This window comes from Pavona decussata, unplaced genomic scaffold (genome assembly GCF_977016875.1).
Source record: "Pavona decussata unplaced genomic scaffold, jaPavDecu1.1 SCAFFOLD_149, whole genome shotgun sequence".
NCBI lineage: Eukaryota > Metazoa > Cnidaria > Anthozoa > Scleractinia > Agariciidae > Pavona > Pavona decussata.
This window is the reverse complement of record NW_028145561.1, coordinates 510,849-534,303: the sequence shown is the minus strand read 5'-3', so window position 1 is coordinate 534,303 and position 23,455 is coordinate 510,849. Positions and strand designations below refer to the sequence as shown.

General features: G+C 40.0%; 1 protein-coding gene and 1 pseudogene across 3 annotated transcripts; both read right to left on the bottom strand.

Annotated features, from left to right (window-relative positions):
* Positions 1–802: 802 nt before the first annotated feature.
* Positions 803–21,585, bottom strand: LOC146466252 (uncharacterized). Of its 3 annotated transcripts, XM_085127561.1 has the most exons (8): positions 14,002–14,098; positions 13,931–13,970; positions 10,313–10,407; positions 10,131–10,190; positions 9,165–9,224; positions 8,060–8,125; positions 5,756–5,824; positions 803–4,718 (listed from the first exon to the last, which is right to left on the bottom strand). In XM_085127561.1, the coding sequence occupies exons 3-8, from the start codon at positions 10,377–10,379 to the stop codon at positions 1,699–1,701; spliced, it is 3,342 nt and encodes a 1,113-aa protein (XP_084983687.1). In that variant the 5' UTR covers positions 10,380–10,407; positions 13,931–13,970; positions 14,002–14,098; the 3' UTR covers positions 803–1,698. The 3 variants fall into 3 exon arrangements, with proteins under 3 accessions (XP_084983687.1, XP_084983688.1, XP_084983686.1); XM_085127562.1 differs by lacking the exons at positions 13,931–13,970; positions 14,002–14,098 and adding an exon at positions 21,548–21,585; XM_085127560.1 differs by having other exon boundaries at positions 13,931–14,064.
* Positions 20,092–21,535, bottom strand: LOC146466253 (uncharacterized; annotated as a pseudogene).
* Positions 21,586–23,455: the final 1,870 nt, after the last annotated feature.

Here is a 23,455-nt window from a genome sequence, read left to right as displayed (position 1 = left end):
TCATGCAGATGTCAATGCCATGTCTAATTCCAAAACAAAGCCCCTCTTTTCTCTTCCATACTATTCCTTGACCTCACTTTCTTGTGATAAACCGTAACTGTAGTCTTTTTAATGACTAGCATATTCCTTCCGCCAAGAAAGTCGCAAAATGTGCTTAATTTCTGTACCCACTTTCTGGAAAATGAAGATAAGTTGTACACTATCCTCCCTGCTTACTCATTAGCATTAAGTATTGGGTAGCGACCCTCCCTGACAAGCAAAACTCATGAGGGTACGCTATAAGAGTTACACGTAGAACCAGCAGAGGGGAGTGATGCGTGCGGTGCTTTGTCTATCATTAGCCAACATTCGCTGCAACTGACACTTCTAATTAAGTCTGCTTTGTTTAATGCTTAGTGACGTCAACAGGGATGCTAATGAACTATGAATAAAAATTAATAATAACTTCCAACGACTTTTACAAAATACTGCATACAAAATACTAAGTATCAAATGTCATTGCGGTTTTTAAAAATATTGAATCCATAAAAAATCTTACAAGTGTCTTCTCATCAATGCCACTCTATAACCAATACTATGGCTCTTGGTGATTGTCATTTTCATACCATGTATAACATTTTCCAAAGAAAACAGAAGGAACAATAGTGAACAGATGTAACACCTCCATCTTTTGGTTATTGGGGAGGGGGAGGGGCTTCATTTACTACGGCATAGAGGAGGGTCGTTCATTTTTGTTTTGTTTTTTTTTTGTCTTTTTTTTTTGGGGGGGGGGGAGGTTGGAGCTAGAAAGGGGGACATCAGATTCTAAGGAAGCCTTAGTCGGAACACTGAAGGGAGCGGCTAACATCTGTATGTTTTAAAGAAGGTGGGTGCAATGAAATGTTTCCCCATGAAGAGAAGCTCGATATATTTTGAAGTGAGACACACCAACAGGTTTTTGTCCCTTCCCATGCCCTAATAAATTAAAGCCTCCAAACATTCTGCCTTCAGGTATTGCATCGATGACACCCTTCTTACATTACTGAGAAAAATCGCCTTTTGCAACCCCTGCAATGACACTCAGAAGTGGTATTACGTTCTGGTCTTTACCGTTTATTATTCTTTTCTCTAGACGACTAAAATGGCACGAAACACCTGAGGGCATGTTTCACACTATCATAAAATTCACGCCTTCACTTGACATTACTTAGTCTATAAAATTGGTCCGAAACATCTAAAAAAGTGTTTTGCAAGCTTACTGTATACATACGTCAGCTAACCTGCATACATACGTCACCTAACCCTAGGTTTTGGTTACAAAAAAAGCGCCAATACAGTTCACAAGCGAATAATTCCAATCAGATTAATCAGTTTTAAGAAACAGAAAACATGTTCCAACGAGCCGAAAGTACGTGAGCGTTTTCAGAGCTTTTTCATGTTCTGCCAAACTTTCACGAGTGTCTCTATGACTTCATAAAAAAAAAACACAGGAAAGTTTTTTATTTCTTTTAAAGAACACTGCGAGAAAAATCAATTTTTTACCTTGATTATCAAGATCTAATTCTCTGTGCTCGCGCAATCATTAAATCAACGGCTTGTGCTAGTTCTGTGTTACTATAGAGCTAGAGAAGTACGGCTTTTAGCATACGTTGTCACAGAGTGTTTTCCAATTATTAGTTTTGTGGAGTTGCTGAGACTGCTATGAGTTTCCTTGTTCAGTTAATAGTTCATTCTGTAGCTCTGTGATTGAAAATGATGATAAATTGGGACACTTATCTCCACGTCTCCACACTTGTTCATCCCTTTGGGTGGTTTGCTTTGCTTCTCATGAGCCTCATTGACAATTAGTGCCATTCCCTCGAGTTGGTGCACCTCTATGTGGCAGTGAAGAAACCAGTAGCCAGGATTATCGGACAGGAAATTGATGACAACGTATCCCCCAGCAGGGACCATGACTGTGTCCTTTCTGATTGTATGGCTATCAATAGAAAAATTCCTTGATTCTCTCCAGCTTGGTCTGGTACATCTCTTCTTGTTGCAACACGGTTTAGTACAGTGGATATCATCGCAGTGTATATCACGGTTGTGTTCTCCAATAAAACCAGTTGTTTGGTTATATTTTGGATATCCAATGTGAACAACATGAAACGTGTGGCCATGAAAATGAATTGGATGAGCATTGTTGAAAACACCAATTGCTGAAAACACCATTTGAATAGTTTCCCGATATGGAATGTCTATGACATGGACACATGAGCACTCGGGTGTCGATGGATTGCAGTCGCTCTTAAGGTCACAAATTGTGTCCTTTTTGTAAAACTCTTGATTTTGAGTTTGGGGAGGAAAGGATGGCAGGATGAAATTACGCCCATTCACTGAGCTAGTTTGGGAGTCACCCTCAAAATTGAAGTTGATGAAATGTCTGCAATCTTTGCAATACCATTTAGGGTTTGCATTTGGAAGCTCATCAGGTGGAGTTGGCTCAAGTAAACGTAGGCTGTGAACATTAATACAGGTAATATAATATGATCGATGAAAGTTCTTAAATGGACAGTTCACTGCTTTGCACGGGTCGTTGCGGTTGCACTGTATGGGAAGAGACTTATCTTTGATTTCTTGATATTTTGTCGACGGTACATTAACATCCGGATCATTCGAGTCCCCATTCTGTTTGTAGTGCAAAATAGCCTCTGCCACATGTCCTAAGGACTGGTAGGGTGGCCCGGTTCCACTTTGATCAATCTCCAGAGTCTCTGCACGCATCCAGTAGTCTTTCAGGCCTAATCTATTTGTTGCGCTAAGTAGAAAGTCATACCTTTCACCGGAATGGATGATGATATAGTCAACGTCTCCTACAGGCTGAATCCAATAGCCGTCAGTGCCTACCACAGTCAGTTTATGGCCATCAATGGAGAATCTGTAAGCATACAGATTTTGGGCTCCAATTAACCGAAAGCGATATCTCTTACCGGCCTCAACAGTAAATATACTCAGTCTTGTCTTGGTGTATGGAACATGGGGATGCCTGCCTTTTCCATTTATAATTCCAGAAAAATACGGGACAGGCCCAACCCCTCCTCCTTCAAAACTACGAGTGGTATTATACTTTTTATAAGCTGGAGTAGGCACCTCGCCAAGCGGTTTGTCGGGATAAAAGCCCAAGTTAGCAGCGATCTGGGTGAACAGGTCCAAGGATGCCTCATATTGCCAGTCTAGAAGCGTCAAGGTGTGCTTAGATGGAAGGTCTTTAAATTTACCGTGCTCACGAAGTTCATTTCGGATTTGGTTCATTCTTGCTGGGGTTTCTTTAACTACAAGTGCACCGAAGAAGCCATCTGTTCTTTGAGCACCGCTGTGAGAATGGTACCAAAACGTCCCAGAAGGACTAGCGGTGTACACGTATGAAAAGCTCGATGAAGGCCCTATCTGACATTGAGTCACCTGCCCTACACCATCCATCCAAGGTGTTCCTCTCTGGTGCATTCCATGCCAGTGAATTGAAATACCTTCAGTGGTAAGTTTGTTGTGAACGTGAACTACAACAGTTTGCCCCTCGTGAACTATCAAGGTAGGTCCAGGAATCTGTCCATTGACCGCTATAGCCATACGATACGTTTTACCATCTACAAACTGGGGATAGGTGCATTTGGTGCTGTCGCGAGTTGAACATGTTTTATTGGCTTGCAATGGCATGGGTGTCCCATCGTCACCGAAATAATAGATCATTCCCTGGGATCCTCGCAAAGCAATTCCTGTAGGTTCATGCACAAATAACTTTTGATAGCTGGTGAAGGTTCGAATTTCGTCAATTTCAAGGTTAAAGGTACAAACCTTTGCAAATGCACTGCATTTACAAGTTGGATTGCCGTATTCACAATTGAGGGTTTCTTGAGCTACGAATGTTAGTGTGATGTCTCTCGCATTGTAAGTATACTTGTACTCTTCTTTAGCTTGAAGCCACTTGTTGAGGTGTGGATCACTTGTCAGATCCTGGTACTGCTTATCACCAGTTTTGGCAGAAGTGCGAATGGACGCTATGTACCAACCGTCATTTCCTCCCTTTTGAGTTTGTAGGTGAATTTCCTTAATGTCGGATAACGACACGCACTGTGTAGTGTGAAACCGGCTTGCAAAGTGTAACTCTCGTATATAAGGTTGGTGTTGTATCATAGGTCCCTCAAGTTCTGCCTGAAGGTTTTTGTTATCTGGTAAAATGAGAACTATCAAGTGATTCTTCCTGTACTTTTGTGAGAAACTTGCTCCATACTTGTCTCCCGTCATTGCATCGACACGTATGTACGAGATACAGGATCCTGCGACAGCATTAGTAAGGAGGTGCTTTTTGGAATTGTATGGGTAAAGATGTTCCTCATTGCCGTCCACCCACATACTGAAGCCCGGATCAGTGGTCAGATGAGTGTACATTTTATTCGTTCCCGCGGTGTAGGTGTCGATTGATGCAACGTACCATGCATCACTGCCTTGAGCCATGAGATAAACTTCCTTTATGTCTTTATGAGTGCAGACGAGCGGTGGTGTAAAATCCCTGTGGGCGTTCAATTCTATTTCGTATCGCTGACCTGGATACTTGTGGTATTTCATCTCTGCTCGATACTTCAAGCCATTGTTCAGAACGATCTCCAGTTGTGAATTTGCACCCCAGCGAGGCCTTTGACCTTCACCAAGACGTAGCTCGTCGTTACCCGTCAATGCCACAACCTTCACATAAGCGATGGTTCCTATTTGGAGAGAATATGCAAAAGCTATCTTATTGCGTAGGCAAACACGCAATAACTTAGTGTTTTTGTTGAAATCAAATGCCAAAAGTTGATATTTCGAAAGAAATTTGTAAAGGCATAAATCTTGGAAATAAATTAGACTTTTCAAACGACGTTTGCCAAAGTGAGTCTCAACAACGTAAACATCTTCCTTGAATCAACAAATTACATGTTCACTGTCAAAGATCGTCAAAGCTGTATCCAGACTGCGACTGTCAGCGTTTTGGCGAGAAAAATGAGGGAACAGAAAAAATTCCGAAAACCTCGAGCTCCCACCCTCTGAGTTTCTTCCTTGAACAATTTCACACAGGAAATAAAGCCTCAGTTTCCCCACTATAGCTCATATCCCGCATTTCAGGTCTATTGCTGGTTGAAACTACACGCTATCAATAAATGGAATAAAGGTATATCGGATCATGTTACCCACTCCACCTCCTTTTTTTGGACTGATGGGGAATGGAGTGGGTGGAGAACGAGAGAGGTCCAAAAAATTGAAGTTAAAAGGGCCCTCTATTAAGTGCCATTCTAAGGTCGTGCTCTGCTGGGACCAGTCATTTTCGGTTGGTTAAGGCTGGTTGGGTCTTTTTGGTGTCCTTATCGGTAAAAACAGTTTTCGGGTGACTTAATTGATCAGCCATTTCAAGAAGCTTTCAACCCGGCATGAAAGGCTCCATCCATTTCAGCGAAAACGGTTTTAGTACTGTTGTACTGGATACTTTCATCAATCCAACAGCTGTCTTCGTTGTTATAATTTTTTGGAACATGTGTAGTCAGATTGAAAAGCTTTCGAGTGTAGACAATATAGTTAGGGTTAGGGTCGCTGGCACCACCCAGACCCCCGGCTCCCACACCTGTGTTTATTTAAAAGTCATCTTACATCGCTGTAACTAATTACAACTCACTGTAGGCGATTTTCGCGCACGCCTTAGTATCCCTGGGAAAGATGAATGGGAGACAACTCATTGTCTTCTTTATGTATCGCTAAATGATCTACTCACTTTTTTCATGAGTCCGGAAATTCATTGCGGGAAATTCCCTTGAATTCTTGAGAACCTCTTTAGGTACGTCTAAGAAGAGAAACAATGGTGGTCTTTTTACCATTCCCTTGTATTATTATTTTTTTTCCTGGCCCACAATGCAAACTACTGGGTCTACCAGTAATTGTGCAAGTCAATAACGTTTATTTATTTATTTATTTATTTATTTATTTCTTAGTTTATTTGTATGAGGATCGTCTGTAAAGAAGATGGAATTTAAGTATGAAGAAGTGAAAAACTAAATTCAAACAGAATGATGATAGGGAACAAATTGTCGGCTAGTTTTCTTTTCGAAATCCAAAGCTAGTTGTCGTAGTGATACTATCGTGATCAACCGTGAACAAGTTTAAATGTGCTTATATGATAAAATGCTCATTGACTGAATTACTCAGTCATTAGTAGATAATACCAAAGTAGAGGAGTGGTATTGTAGTGGTAGATGTGGTGTTGAACTTTCGAGCCAACAGTCGGTGGCTTTAGAAAGAAAAGAAACTTACTCTACCTTTTCTCTCTTCACCCATGTGTAGAAAACAGTGCCGACCAGCTGTTAGAAAAACCTAACGAAATGCTGAGGTGTAACCTTGCGAAACACAAGCATCCTATTCAGAAGGGGAGTATGAAGACTCCTTGTTGCTTCATGCTATGAAACCGGGTTAAGCTCCATCCCTGCATACCACCTAGGCTGTCATGCAACTTTGCCTTGCAAAAAGTATGAAAAATCGAAACTTAATATAAAAAAAGCAAGATATTCTTTTTTTTTTTTTGGTTTTGCCTTTACTACGCTTTGTAACCAAAATCGATCATGACTTGCTCAAGCACATTTTGTCGCGCTTCACGGCTGGTTGCTTCTGATTGGTTCATCTCGTTGTTTATATCTTTTTTGATTGGCCAGGGTGTTTAATTTTGTTTCGTTTTTCCACACTCAATTGAAAACCGCTTTATAGGGCAAGCTAAGCTAACAGCAAGCTTACACTTGAAACACAGTTTTCCATGTGCAAGGATCACCAGTAGGGAAGACGGAACTCAAAGACCTGTATTGATATTTCAACAATTTACTTTTTTGCTAATTTTGAGCTCAAAATACCCTTCTCTTAAGCGTGAATAAATATAAGCTATGTATTCGTTTAGTTTTTTTTTTTCTTTATATATTCTAAAAGGCGTAAGGTCTTCATCGAAATTTGGGGAGGGGGGGTGGGGCAGTAAACCTCTTACCCGGAAAAAAAAAGTTACGCAATGCCCGAATAACTTTGAAAGAGAATACAAACACACTAAAACTGCATGAAAACTGACAAAATGCGTATAGGTCACTTCTTGTTTCTAGAAGACAGCATGTTATAGGTATGTGTAATCAAATGATGCCAATTGAAATTATTCCCAATTTTCTCGAGTATACGATTTGATTGCCTATTAATATCATGGGTGACAAATTACGCTCACAATCGTGGGGTTTTTGGCTTGTTTATTCTATCGACAAGTCCAAGTTCTCCCAAGCTTCTCCCAAGCACTGAAAAGTTTGAGCATACATTTAAAGGAAGCCTTAATTTTCTGCATTTAATGACAAAAAGCCCTTTATAATCCTACTTGTTTTCTTATAAAATGTGTCAAAGTTGAGTCAACTGTCAAATCTTGTTTACATGATTTTGTGATTATTCGTGAATAGACTGAAAACACCATCGGAATAAAATGCGACGGATAATCCACTGAAGGTCATTAAAATGTGTTTGACTGTGACTTTCTAAAAAACGCAGCAACATGAACATCTTTGTTTGTAACATTTTGAACCTGGATGCCATCTAGTCACTGTGGAAAACGTTTCACAGCAATTTCGTAATTTCATATGTGAAATTATTATTAACGCTGAAATTTCCCATCAAAACTGAGGAGTAATTAGTCACACATGATATTAAAATAGTTGCTTTGGAATCTTGTGGGAAGATAGTTTCGCGTTAAAGAGATTCCTATCTACTAATATTCAATATTAAATTTCCGTCCATGAGTTTTTGCCCAAATTAAGAGCGTTTTGCAAGTAAAATTGGTAAGTTACTTTATCCTGTGATTTATGTGATCCCGGGCGCTCGCAATACAAAACTAATCGTTCACTTCAGGAAAGAAGCTGGGGCTAGAGTAGCGCGCGTTCAGTTATGCGATCGTTAGGGAGACATTCTCGTTTACAGCCTTGCAACCTGAATGATCCCAGAGATGTATGCGCGCCCGCTGCACCTCAGGCTCTCACTATTTCTCAAGAAGTATCGAGAGCAAACTTACCAATCGCTTCCTCGATGCTTTCCACTTTTCCGTCGTCGTCGTCTTCCTCAGGCTCAGCAGGGAAATCTGAAGGAAAAACAAATGAGCCAAGAGTGTCATTCAAAACTATTAAGTGTCATGAGAGAAAGAGTTGTTATAACTGTCAATAAATTGATAGATGTTTACTCCATAAATGTATTTAAACGCAACACCAGAGGCTGGTTGTAGAGGTGTTGTGGCGTGACGCTCATGTGGCGTATGCTTAAACAGCGTGAGGAGTTTCCAGCCAGCGTTTTGTACCGAAAACATTCTCCATCTAGTTCTCCCTCCACTTCCCCCTTTTTTTCTTTACACTGACACTTCAGTGTGACGGGTGCCTGTTTTCATTTTCTTTTCGTGGCGTTGTGCCAGTTCAGTCTAGGGGCTGGCTGCCAAAAGTGGAAGCCCTTCGAAATTCCGGGCACTCAACACTCATTAAGCGATACAGTTAAAAAAATATACGTATGAAGCAAATTCTCACCCGGGAAGTATTTGGCTGTTGCATGGCAAAGACCATGGTTTTGATAGTATTTCTGACAGATTTTCAGTGCCGAGGATACCTTGAGTTTTTACGTTTCAAGAGTCTCTGAATTATATACTTAACGGAACTAACTAATTTTGACTACACTATCACGAGCCATTCAATGTGAAATAGTTTATTGAGGAATGGTCAGTCAGTCATCCGAAAACAACAATATACTTCTTACAATATACAATATTCTATTAAGTCTAACTTAAAAAGCTTGAAAAATTAAGTTTACCAAGCCCGATACGAAAAACCACTAAAAAACCCGCTCTTTAGATGTGGCCAAAAAATATGTGGAAACGTATTCCCCATCTAATGCAGCGACACGGAACCTCAAGAAAGAGGTACAAATAAACCCATAACTCCATAGAAAAAATTTAACTAAATTCGAAAGCATCGAACAGGAAGACTGACTGAGCTAGAATGATTGATATTTCCCGCTAAAACATTAAATACGCAAAAGAGTAGGCTAAAAGGATTTCTTTATCCGTCGAATTCGTTTCAATATTCAATAGAAAACTGTGTATAACCCGGCAAAATAATTTGAATAAGCTCAGTTACCCATCTTTCGTCTGACGTATTCTGCTTCTCTGGGATCTGCCTTCGGCTTAATGTAGCCACCTGAAAACAAAGTAAGAATTTAGTATGTTCAGCTCTTCCAGACAAAATTGTGAACTGTGTTTTTCAACTCTTAGCTCGTGTTTAAGAATACTTGGAAACTCTCAATTTATGATCACAAACGTTAATTTCTATATTTTAAGGATATCTACTGCATGCGTCTTTATAGCAACATGAGGCCGGCGGGAGATTGTTAAAGGAGAGGTATGCTTCAGACACCATATAATTTTTATCACTTCCATTAAATAGTATGTATAAAATTTACTTCCTACCACGTTTAGAGAGTCCAAAGAGTGACCGTACCAAGCCGTTCAAAAATTGTCTTCAAATGTGCTAAAAAATCGAATACGGACGCCGCCATTTTGAACTCAGTAACCTGGCCGCACGTACGCATGACGTCCCAGGACTGATTCACAAAGCGCTGCCGCTATAGTAATCGCAAAAAATCATCATTTGAGTGAAAATGTATTTTTGTGCAGCTTGAAATTGTACAAACGGATCGCCAAGAGATGGAAAAAGAGGAATGACTCTCTGTCACGTCACAGGTAAGCGGCCAGGCTGCTTAGCAAGATTAAAAATGACGGCATCCCTTGTCGAATGTTTAGCATATTTAAAGACAATTTTCGAAAGGTTAGGTTACTCTTTAGAATCAGTGTCATAAATTCATATTTACTTCTTAATGGCGGAGATAAAATTACACAGTTGCTGGAGCATACATCTCCTTTAACTAAGGAGTATTATTTTCAAATGTATATCATGCCTTCTGCTGGGTCCAGCCTAGCCATCAGCTATCAATCTACAAGCTGTACAAGTGAGATAGGGAATCCACTAGGAACCTTCAGGGACAAACAATAGGCTAAAAGAGAACTGTTTACGATTAGCGAAAACAAATAGTCTGAATAAGCTTACCCATATATCGTCTGTTGTATTCTGTTCCTCTTGGATCTTCCTTGAGGTTAATGTCGGATGCTGAAAACAAGGTAAGACTTCAGAAAACTCATTTCCCAGCTCCGCAATGATCCAAGACCCGAAGATAAAATAAAGTGAGGTAACAAGATGTATTTCATTTATGTTTTAAGAAATCATTGTACCTGATACACAGCACCCCATGACATACAGAGCCACGGTGCAAAACACGAAAACTGCAGGGAACTTCATTTTCACCTTGCTTTGCCTGTCTTGCACACTAAAAAGGAAACAAGCAAAATTAATATGACCTTGAGGAGGAAAGAGACCTCAGTCACGCTGCATATCAACCACAAGGAAAGGCTAATACAAGAATTAATATATGCTTTAAATAACCTTTGAATGTAAGAAGAATACCTTGCAGTTCATGTGGACGCTTTAATCCTTACGTTTGCACCTTTGATTTGATTCGTATATGGCCTATTATTCAATAGTAAACGTGAGTAAGGTCTGTATCTGTGTGGCTCGGTCATTATTTACGTTATCATAAAAACTCATTTCCGGTATGATTTCAAGTAGCGTAATGCAATATCACCCCCTCTTTCTGACTAAAACTATTCAATTAGTTCAAGAAGGGAGGATAGGTTTAAAAATCTACGAGGCGTAAAATGGAAATAAATGCGGCCACTAGTGCTAAACATACACCAACGCATTCCGCATAAACGCCCATAGGCGTCTTGTTTTAAAGGCTTTTAAGTTTCCTAAACTTGTGTGATGGGTAAAAACCAAGTGTTCTTATTCAACAATGGTGAATGGAGTGAAATCCGACGCCCTTCCCGTCAGATTTGGCGTTCCGTAAGGTTCGGTTTTAGGCCCCATTTCGTTTTCCCTCCTCTTTTGTTACGATCTTCCTGACATCACCCATGGTTGCGATAGTGAAATACAGATTTATGCTGACGACACAATCATTTATGCGTGAGCACCTTCGCCAGACATGGTCACTGTTCTTTTTAATGACAACCTTAATAAGTTTTACACCTGGCGCTGCCGCCATCGAATGTTACCCCACCCTGGGAAAACCGAGTGTATGGTCGTTTCATTGGTCTGATGCAGGCAATCAAAATAGGACTGATAATGCAGTTAATCAAGTCAAGTCCACCAGATGCCTATGACTTAGATTAGACAATAAACTTAATTGGAAGATTCACGTTGCCAAACCAATCAAGTCTTTCACCAGAAACTGAATCTTTTGAAGTATTTATTACGCGGAATGCCCTCAGGGCAGCCTGTCGTTTTTACTCGGATGCCCTCAGGGAAGACCGCGTCAAGGTATCTTATTCCTCGTTGTCGTTTTGTTTTTCTTCATCGTAGTCACAAATTGCAATGAATAAATTAATTAAGCCTAGATTAAACTTTGCTTTCTCCTAAAAGGAATATTTTTGTCCACTTTTGTACTCATTGTCTTTAAAGTGCTACTATGATCAAATTTTTACCTCTTGAATTTTAAGGTTTATCACATAGAATTCTAGGAAAGATTAAAAACGCCGTTTACCGTTTCTAAATATCCGCATTAGTTCCAGAGATATTCACGTTTGAAAAATGTGGCAAATATGTAAATGAGAGGACTGATGACGTCATATTCTCAACTCAATATAACATCAAGTATATAAAGAGAGTTATCTCAGTCAATTTACAGCAGAGACCATTGAAACCTGGCAGGCTAATAGTTCTGAAGGCAATACAGCTATGGCTATAAAAATTTCGGTTACCATGGCAACTCACTCTTTTACAGTCCCCTCCAACCTGATTTCAATATTTTAGTGATTTTCAGCTTGAAAAACATTTAACAAGGCCACAAACTCGACCTAACATATTTATACGCTTGCTGGATCATGCAGATAAGGCACCATTGGCAAATATCAAAATAGAATGCCAAAGATGGCCAGCAAGGCCTTAAGTATCAGGGAGGACTGGAACCCAGTATTTTGCTATGGTAACAAAACTGATAAGCTCAGATTATGGAGCGTACCTAGAACAATGTCACTGCAAAAAAACAAGCATTTCTGATACAAATTGGCTGAGATATCTATTTTCATAATATTTGAACAAAATTCGGTTGAGTTTATGACGTCATCACTTGGCTAATTTGCATATTTTATAACGGCTTGAATATCTCTGGAACAAAAAGAGATATTTGAAAATAGTAAACAGCATTCTTCTTCACGTACAGACTAGTTGTTTATGTTTTAAAATGGCTCAGATTAGAAAGACGTGAATTTCGTCATAGTAGCACTTTAACAAAAACGGCCCAATAAGAACTCATTATCTGCTCGTATGTCAGTAGCAGGGGATCTACTCATCAAATTTACTCATCCCTATCTGTGTGACGTCACATAGCCACAAGTCAAAAGAAGGCTTCTTTTAAATTGGCAGCCATATTGTTTACATGTTTTATACTCAAATATGCCGTTTTCAGAAAGACAATTAACCCTTTTGAAGCGGTAAATCGAAAGGTCAAGTTCTAAGAAGTACTCGACAGGAAAATTGGAGTTTACACAGCGAAGAAATTAGGTATTGACTGGCCAGATTGTGTTCCGCAATGCGGAGAGACAAAGGTCAAGCTTGAGCTCAAAACATTACCTGCGCTGCAAACTTTGTCGAACTGATGCCAAAACGTTACTGGAAATCCCCTTCATAAAAAAATTAAACGTTTGATTGTCAAATTTTACTAAAAGTTTTCATTTAGGAAAGCTTTTTATCTGTTTTTTCTTTCTGTTTTTCTTTTTCTGGATTAAACAAGGACAATTCAAATATAATCTTACTCTTGTTGACATTACACAACCAGAATAGAAAACGTGAGTCAGGCCTGAATGTGTGTGGTCATTACGTTATTGTAAAAAAATTTCCGGTATGACGATAAGTAGGGTATCGCAAGGGGATGCCGAAACGACATCACGCTTTGTGACTCAAACTATTCCATTAGCTCCATCGCGACGAGAGGATAAGTTTCTACCTGTACTTACTGCTAAACATACACCAACTCATCCCGCGTAAAAGCCCATAGGCGTCTTGTTTTCTTCATCGTATTTGCAAATGTGCATTTTTCAATTATTAACTCGTTGGACATGGATCAAATTCAGTTCCCTCCTAGAGGGGAAATTTTTGTCTCTCATTGTCCTTATTGTCTTTAACAAAAACGGTTCAATCAGAAGCCAATATCTTGGTCTATGCCAGGATGGAGCGGACGGGGATTTTCTACTATTGTGACGTCACGTACTTATGATCTCTAGCTCTGGGCTGGAACTGAGAAGCGTTCGCTGAAAAGTAAGACGATTCTGACGGAAGTATCTCGTTCGTCGGATACCCGTTGTTGAGGATACGCATTCTCAGCAGCGTTCGTTTCAATAAAATGTCTGATGGTGTTCTCTACGAGGGTTTCAGGATAATGCAAGCGAGCAAAAATCCCCTTTAAGACGTTCACATTCCTGATGGAAAAAAACGTTTTCCATCAGGAATGTAAACGTTTCGTGAAAGTTTAGAGTCGGCACAGTGGGATAAAATTTATCCCACTTCTCCTCCGTAGAAGCTCCTTCCTAAAAAGGAGCGAATAGTCGGAAATTCTCGAGATTTGTCTCCGTTTTAGCGCGAAAGAGGCATCTACACAGGAGAGAGAGAGAGACAAATGGGTTCCTCAAGGGGTCACACAAAATGTTATGCGAGTCAATTTAGCTAAACGAAATTATCCTGGTCAAATAGTTTACTTTGAACTAAGAAATGGGTCAGAATACAAATTAATCACTTACCAGCCAGACGGCCTACCATCTATTCATGTATTACTCTGTATGTTGTCCCAGCTCAACTCGTTTTTTCAGTACAATTCTGCGAACTGTTTTCTTAGTTCACCACAATCGCATTAGGAATTTTCGGTGACAAAGACCGTATGTGAAATGGATATGTCTAATAGGGAGCTTTGTTATTTTAGATTAACTGAGACCACAACGCGGCCTCTGCTATTTCCATTGGAACACTCGATGAAAGACGTTGAAGAGATTACCGAATACCAAGAAGACATTCTTGATGATTTGGAGTGTGTCCAGGACAGGATTACACGAATAAAGAACAACAGGATAGACCTAACAAATAGTTTGGATTACATAGAAAACCAATCCCGCAGAAATAACATTCGCATTGATGGTGTAATGGAGAACTCTGCCGAGACTTGAGTGCAAACGGAAGAGAAGGTTAAATCACTGCTTAAGGACAAAATGAACATAGAAGATGAGGCCTATCGTATTGGGAAGCTTAAAACGTACAGTAAATCTCTTCGGCAAGGAGCACCGAAACCAAGATCTATAGTAGCCAAATTTGCTATCGTTTCCGGTTTGCGCTGATTGGCCAAATTCTGACAGCAAGGACAGCAGGGAGTATTGGGGGCGGCATTTAAATTCCTGAGACATCGTTGCAAGCTCTCGCTCCTTCTCCCCTCCCCGCCTCTCCTCTTCCCCGAGAGCTTGCTCGCAGGCTAGTAAGAGGGAAACACGAGCGTCTATTCGTAAGTTGATTCTTTCAGTGCTTAGGACGGCACCACGCAACTCCGCTCTCAAACTACCTTATTCTTACTCATTTTCGAGAGGATTAATTTAAAGCTCGCGAAAAAGAGATTGAGCAAAATTAAATACCATGTAAAAACAGTAACCACGCCAGTTGACCTTATCACGAGTCGTCATTATGACGCTGACCCTGCAATGAACGAGTCTTTCTAGCTTATTTGCTCACACAACAGATAAGCTTAAATCAGCATGAAAACAAGCTATAAGCCTGGCCAAAAGCAAGGAAGGGAAAATTCACCATTAACAGGAAAATCTGATGTGCTCGACCTCTTCAGCGTTTTACGTGGGTTTTTTATTACTCTTTCACCCGAAGAATTATAATGAACTTTTTCGTTCTTCCTTTCACTCGAGATTGTAGATCGGCAATAGCCCTTTGAATTTTCTCGGAAATTTTCGATAAATCCCGCGAGTATTTAGAAGCTGTTGCCGCCATTGTTTCAAAAAGCTATATATGGTCAATTTTAGGTTGTATAACAAAGCCTATTGTTATCAAAGTTGATCCGCTTTTCTTGGTACGAACAGCCAATTAAAGTACAGTAGAACTCCGCCTTACGACCTCTTCGTTAATACGACTACCTCGTTATTACGATTATTTTTTGTGCCCCGAACGAATTTTTTACAACCTTGTTAATCTGACCACCCCGTTATTACGACCACATTTTCACGGCCCGAAGGTGGTCGTATTAACGGGGTTCCATAGTACACCTTCTACATTAGGGGCCGACCATTTAACTCTTGATGGTGTACAGTGGAGAACAGAGAACACTGTTGCTCTTTACACACAAGCATGGCGTTGTAATTTACTTCCGAAGATAATTCTTATGGCCCGATAGTACATCTGGCGACGATTACCAATCCACTCTTTCAGTTAAAACAACAATGGTTGTATTTTAGGAGTCTCTTGTAAGTTTTCGTGGAAAGCTGAAAGCGTTTTCTTGGAAAATTCAACACAAATATGCAGACAGCGACACAATCAAACCACATGGCGGTTTCTTTACCAAATTTTCCATCCTTCGATGTACATGCAGACGGCAATGCGGGACCACGGTGGGAATAAATGGCTTGGAAGGTTAGAGCGATTGTTCATTGGAATGAACACCACAATTCCTAATCGGAAAATAGCGCTGTTACTTCAGAGGTCGACGAAATATTTGACACTTTGCCCGATAATGGAGACGCCAATGATTATGACACGGCAGTCGAACGACTTAATGCATATTTTTCGCCACAGATGAACATCGCCTATAAAGACTACAATTTTCGACAAACCAAGCAAAAAGAAGGAGAATCGTTGGATAGTTATTACACTCGACTTCGACAACGCGCCAAAACATGTGAATTTAGTGACGTTGATATAGAAAAGAGTATACTGTATTATCTTAACCTGTAGTTCTAATTCGCTACGACGCCGAGCGCTACGTGAGAATCTTACACTGGATGCCCTTTTAAAACTTGGAAGAGCCTTGAAACTCAGCGAACAGCAAGCAAGTCAAGTAGAGAAAACCACATCAGATGTCAGTGCAATCTTGAAACTAAAACCAGTGATCGTCCCAGTCGCCCACATCAGCAAAACGAAATTTCGTTTCAGCAACGTGACAGGAGATCTCAGTCATGCAATCGTGAACACTTCAACAAATTTAAGCGAAACAACAATCCGGGAAGTGTGGATCTTGCGGTGGATATGCTCCACACAGGAACCCATGTACGCCGCGAGGGAAATCTTGTAATGCTTGTGAAAAAATTGGTCATTTTGCTCACGTTTGCCGATCAAAACCCCGAACAAAGCCTCGAACAGTGGCTCATGTTGAATCTGGTCACTCATCCGAAGAAGAATACGAGTACGTGTATACAGAAAATTACATCTATAACAAGAAGCCACCGATGTGCGAAGTACAAATCAATGGGAAAGCTGTAGAGATGATGTTAGACACAGGTGCGTCTGTTAACCTTTTAGACGAGAAGACCTTTCGAATAATTAAATGTGGCAACACAGCCCTGAAGCCTGCGCACACCAAGATTATTCCTACGGATCCAAAGCCCCTCTTCCTCTATTAGGAACTCTCTCAGCAACTGTCACATCTAGTAACATAAGCACCAACATCCAGTTACATGTTGTGAAAGGAAACACAGGAAACCTCCTTAGCTACAACACTGCCCAAAAGCTTAATTTGGTCACGATATCTGTTGACACTGCTACAGTCACAGCTATGAACAAGAACAGCCCCGAGGTTTTACAGGAAAAATTCAAATGTCTATTTGGAGGTATAGGAAAAGTACGAAACAAAGTGGTAAAGTTACACGCTGACCCTGATGTTACACCCAGACAACAGCCGCACCGCAGAATTCCTTTTCATGTTCGTGGAGATGTTGAACAAGAGCTTGAAAGGCTAGAAAGATTAGACATCATCGAAAAAGCTGAAGGCCCCACACCTTGCATAAGTCCAATTGTTGCTGTAACCAAGAAATCTGGAGAAGTACGAATTTGTGTTGACATGAGGGAGGCAAATAAAGCGAAAAGAGAGAGAGAAACATCTCATTATTCAATATAGATCTCATTATTCAGTACATTGGATCTTTCCTCAGGGTATCATCAGCTCGAATTGGCACCAGAAAGTCGTTTTTCCACCACATTCAGCACCCGTGTTGGCCTGAGACGCTACAAGCGCCTATCGTTTGGCACTAATGCAGCATCTGAAATCTTCCAGGAATCGATCAAGGAACTTCTCACAGGCCTACCAGGATGTAAGAACATTTCAGATGACATCATAGTATTTGAAAAAGGAAAGGATGAGCATGACAGGAACCTTCGTGGTGTTTTACAGAGACCCCAGAACAACAACCAATGAGGACAAATAAGGACAAAATAAGGACAAATGTGAGTTCTCCAAGTCCGAAGTCAATTTCTATGGCCACATCTTCAGCTCCAGTGTTATCAAACCACCAAAGAAGATTGAAGCCATCCCCAACGCAAGCCCACCGAAGAATGCCAGTGATATAGAGTCTCTGCTAGGGATGACGCAGTATGTATCCCGTTTCATTCCAAACTATACACCGTATTCACAAATGGCGGATGCGCGGGAAAAAACTGGCACTAGGCATCAAAACGAGGCGTTTTAGGATAAACAAAAAATAATTTGCCTACGAGTACAAGCTCACATAGAGAATATTTAGCTGATAAGCTCTTAAACAGGAAGTTTTTCAGATCGCTGGTTTTATTCCGAACGAGAGAGGTCTAGTGTTTCTTGGTTCGTTTCTTGTAGCAATCCCAAATGCAAAATAGACGATCACGGAAACAAGTCGGTTAGAGTTTTTGTTTCCGAAGGATTCAACTTTCGAGCGCAGATGGATAGAGATACTACAGAAGTTTGTTTGGTATGTCTTTCGGAATCCGAAGGTAAGATAGGTCTTGAAAGAAACAAAATGAACATACAAAAGGATGCATTTCTAACGAGAGTTGCGTGATCAACTTCGTATCGGACGTTCCGAGCGCAAGAGAGACTACAACCATTTGTCTAAACCGCTATAATACCAAGAAAAAAAAGACGAAGACGACAACGAAAAGACGTGAAGGATGTGGAGAGAAACGGCTGGACGAATAATTTAAAAAGAAGCAACGGGTGAACCAAGACTTGTCTGTTTCGATTCATTTATATTGTAGCCGTACTGTAAACAACAAGCAGAGAATGCAGTCCCCTCAAAATTCATAATTTATTAAATCAATCAAGTCATCAAAATCCAACTGTTTAATAATGGAACAAGCTCAGAAGGAACATTTCTTGCCTGAATGAGAAAACTGCATGTATTCCGTGAAACAGGCCAGGGACTAGAGAACACAGTATTGTGGCATATTAACCGGCATTTCGGTTGAAATTATTAAAGATTTGCATACTTAATTAGGTAATTTGTCAGAATTAGATTATCGTATTTCGCATTACAATGGGTTCCTAAACTTGCCATTCTTTGTAATGCAGTTACAATATAACGCATTTGAGAGTGACATTCCTGAATTTCCTTGCAGGATCGTTTTCTTAAATTGATACCTTTTTTCAAGTAGTTCCTCTTGACTTTGGTAACTGCCACATTTTCAATGACTTGCATGAATCTTGGCCAATCTTGCGATGCACGATATCTTTTTTTATTCGGGGGAAAAGCACCTGAAATGTACCGAAATATTTAAGTCTTGGCTCACATATTGCTTCCTTAGTTAAACTTTTCTTTCAGTAGCTTCCCTCCGCCTCCTTTTGTTTTCGTTTTTTAGGCATTAGAGCTGTTCACAATAGTAGGAGTCGGTTTTTGTAGCTTTTGTGATCGGAACTTCCGAGTAGTAATCACCACGCAACCCTCTTTGGAACTGCGTCCGTTTTTAGATTCATTTTCTTTCCTTCGAAACCTGTTTTAATTCCCTTTCCAAAGAATACATTGAATAAACCTTTGTGGCTCCTGCTAGAGTGAAGATCTTTCTAACAACTTTTCATATTTTCTGTAGACACATTACACTCGAAGGTTTGAAACAAACAATCTAACTCAGTTTTTTTGCTGTGAGTGTCTAGTTTGCATTTGAGATTGCTACAATAAATAATAAACACTAGAACTTGAACTCGTCCGGACTAAGTGATCAGAAAAACTCAATTTTTAGAAACTCAGCACTTATCGACCCTCTAGAAGCTTACATTCGCTAGAATTTTTTTTGTTTATCCTAAAACGCCTCGTTTTGATGCGTAGTGCCAGTCTTTTCCGCGCGTGTCCGCCATTTGTGAATACGGTGTATGCCACAATCACAGCTCCTTTGCGCTTTCTAACGAGACAGGATACACCTTGGAAATGGAGCAGGAAGAACAGAAAGAAGGCAAAGTTCTCAGTTATGCAAGTCGGGCGTTAAGTGATGTTGAAAGTCGCTACTCCCAAACCGAGTGAGATATGCTTGCTGTAGTGTGGGGTGCAGAACATTTCCATCTTAATGTTACTTGGCCGAAGACTATGTGCATTATGTATGCCCGAGTACACTGCGAAAGGCCATGACACTTGAATAAATCAAACAGCAAACCAAAGAAGCCTTAATCAAAGCAACAGAAACTGATCAGCGGAACAGCCCAGACATTCAAGGATATAAGAAACTGAAAGTTAAGATGAATTTTCAGTATACTGAATGGACTAGTGTTGAGAAGAAACAAGCAGTTGACCTGGCACATCTAGGTCACCATGCAGGGAATAGTTAAGACAAAGCAACTCATCAGAGACAAATAGCCGTTTTCCTGAAGTGGAATTACTGACCTCAACTGACAGTCAGCGTGCAAAAAAAGTCGTGTCCGATAGCCCAGGGCTAGTGGATTTTGCGATCGGTCTAGTGGACTTGCCCGACGGGCAAGTGAAGTATTTTGGGAATTAAAATTACAAAATTACTGTAATACATACTTTTCAACTTCCAGGTAGATTTATGTGAACCGAAAGCCATTTTTCAAGCTGATCTCACAAAGGGAAATCTTTTTATCGCATTACATTTCATGCCCGACATAATACGTGAAATTTTTCCTTTGTAGTCTAGTTCACGCAATTTTCAAGTAAAAATAATTCCAAATATGGCTAACTCTTGCTAAATAAGAATATCATTTCAAAGAAAGCTAGATGTCTGTATTATGCTTCATTATTCATTCTCAAACTCATTAATAATTCATGTCCTGATGACCCAATCAGCTTGCATCAATTGGATTAGGTGCATGTATTTTGATACCCAATGAACATACCGATCAAGAAACATTCGATTAGTTCAAAAACTGATCAAGACACTGATCAAGAAACTTGAATTTTAATCAGTCTTAATACTAAATACAGTATATTTGCCGCCATCCTTCATCTTGGCATCTAAGCAAAGTCGGAACGTACAGGACAAACCTTCGAAAAACAACACCAAATTCGATTCCCAAAACAGTGCATTTTAAAATTCTGAACGATGCGGTCTAAAAGTTGTCAATTACCTTTTGTCACTAGCGTCCAGAGGATTCAAAGTTTCGGATCCATTTTTCTCCTCCAAATAACGCTTGAGGGCACAAATGATACCATGAACAGTCTTGGGATGGTATCTTCCACCTGACTTTTTTAACCTACCTCCATCACGAATTTTGACAACCAATAGTTCAGCGACAGAGTGTCCATTCCGGCAATATCTGTGCTCAGAGCGGTAACCTTGAGAAAATCGTAGTCCTTGAAGAGACCACCACAATCTAATACCGGAACTTTAACCTCTCTTAACCTCTGCCATTCGGCAAAAATGCTCACAGCCCACTTGTTTTTATACTTAGTTGAAGCTGGGACGGCGTCATTCACCACAACGTTTTCTTGAAAAGAAGTTTTAGGAACGCAAAATCGTTCTGATCCGGACTCAAGCTCCATCACGCGCCGTAATGTTAATCTACCAAAAAACCCGCCCGCATGGCTGCATATTAAATATTCATTTCATTTACTACGAATAAGAAACAAGCAATAGCCTATTGAGCACGCCTTCTAATTACCTATTCTTCGGAAATAATTCCACTAAATTCTGACACTAGTTTGAGAAGCCAGCTCAAAAACTCGTGCTTCGTTTTTCATCAGGGGTTCCAAACACCTCGAAGCAATAAAAGCACTCTACCTTCGGCGTCGTGCTATCCGTTTCTCGATGTTTGGCACCCCTGCTGAAAAACTCGCACTCGTTTTTGATCTATTAGCTGAACGTACCAAAAAGGTTTTGATACTGTACTCCGGTAAGAGAGCTATACTTTTTGCATTGTCACGTGCATATCAATAAATTCTACACGGTGTGTATTAAACACTTACAGTTGATGAAAATTTGTCGACCACGTCCTATTGCTTTCCCATAAATTATCAGATGTAAACTGCGAAAATGAAACAATTTTTTTTCCTTTGAAATCTTTATCAAAGTTGACAAGATCTAAAAATGTTCATTTCGCCAGAAATTTGCATAATTTTGTTTATGACGGCACTGCTGCGTGACATGGCACTTTTCGCTTTCGAGTGAAAACTGACAAACTTTTTTTCCCCCGAAAACTAATCTGCTTGAAGTAATCCTTTTGTATGAGAAGCAAAAATATGATGAAAGATGTCAAGTTTTCATGTATGCAAAAAGTTATGATTAGCAGTGAACTTTCTCAGTAAATAAAAGTACTCCTTTCAGCTAAAGACATTTTCTGGCGGGAAATATTTTTTTGGCGGCAAAATGAACGATCAATCAGGATCAAGACTGCGCTGTTGCCGGCAACTTTCCTCGTTGTTGCGTTAGTGTGCCTAGTGGGAATTTGTTTAGTTGCAAACTAGTTTTCCTCAGACTCAGAAGATGTGCGTAGATTAATTCCAAATTGCGAGATGTATGTTAGTCATCCACGTGTTGCACGTGCTGAGATTCATACTCATTGTTTCTTAATGAGACCTAATACTTTTTAGTATCTGGTTCATGTATGTTCTATAGCTAATGACCAGAAAATTTAATGAGACTTTGAAAAGGTAGAAAATACAGCTTCTACTTAATGTACATGTAGAAATTTTCATAAGAGATTAACTAGTCAGTTAGATGTGCTATATTGTGTTCAGGAAAAACAATTGCAAGTTTTTTGGAACTTCTTCCTGCTTGTTTCACCTTACTCCATCATTTAATTACCAGTTGATGTTTATAATGAAAGAAAGACAAAGGTATTCACGACCAAAGATTAACATTGAATCAATGGGCCAATGTGTTAAGTTTCTTACCAGGCCAACTAATAGTTCACATTTTCACCTTTAATTAAAGGTTTCGTTAAATTATAGTGGATTATCAATTATTAATAAAGCAGCTAACTAATTACCTAGTCGTGTAATTAATAATTACCTACTTACAACACGTAGTGAATAAATAAATACTACTTGTGAATTTTTTTTCAGGCTAGTTAAAATGACTTTCGGGCTATTACATGCTAGCCACAGACTTTTTTTTCACCCGGCCTGTCAACATCTGCCAAAGCCGTTATACCTAAACTAGATGCCATATTTGCAAGACAAAGAGTACCATATATTTTAAAGAGCAACAAGGGCCCACCCTTCAATAGACAAGAATTTGAAGACTTTGCTAATAATCTAGGATTCAAGCACAGAAGGATCACGCCATACTGGCCAAGAGAAAATGGTGAAGCTGAACGTTTAGTAGTGACTCTTGAGAAAATCATCGGGATTGCTCACATAGAAAGGAAGAATTGGAAACAAGAGTATCGCGCAACTCCTCATTCCACAACGAATGTGTCGCCCTGTGAAGCTCTAAACAACAGAAAACTCAAGACTCTGTTACCTGAACCACCAACCACTCGATGCAAGCAACCAAGTTTATGTTTCACGATGCGTCAACTAGCATCGCCCAAAGAAATGCTAAGCAAAAGCAAAGCAGAAGATGAAGATCTATGCTTACCAAAGGGAGAATGCTCAAGAGAGAAAGATCTCACCAGGAGAGACCGTTCTCATGAAACAACCTAAACAGAACAAATTGAGCACACCATACAACCCACAGCCTTTTGTTGTGGAGGGGACGAAAGGATCAATGATCACAGTGAGTGATGGATCAGAGACTGTCACCAGAAATTCGTCAAACTTTAAAGTAGTCCCTAAACATTTTGTGCAGGGCAGGGGTAAAAGGAAAAATGGTGTAGAGATTCCCACAACTGTTGACAAGACACCAGTGGTGCAGCCAAACTCCAATGATTC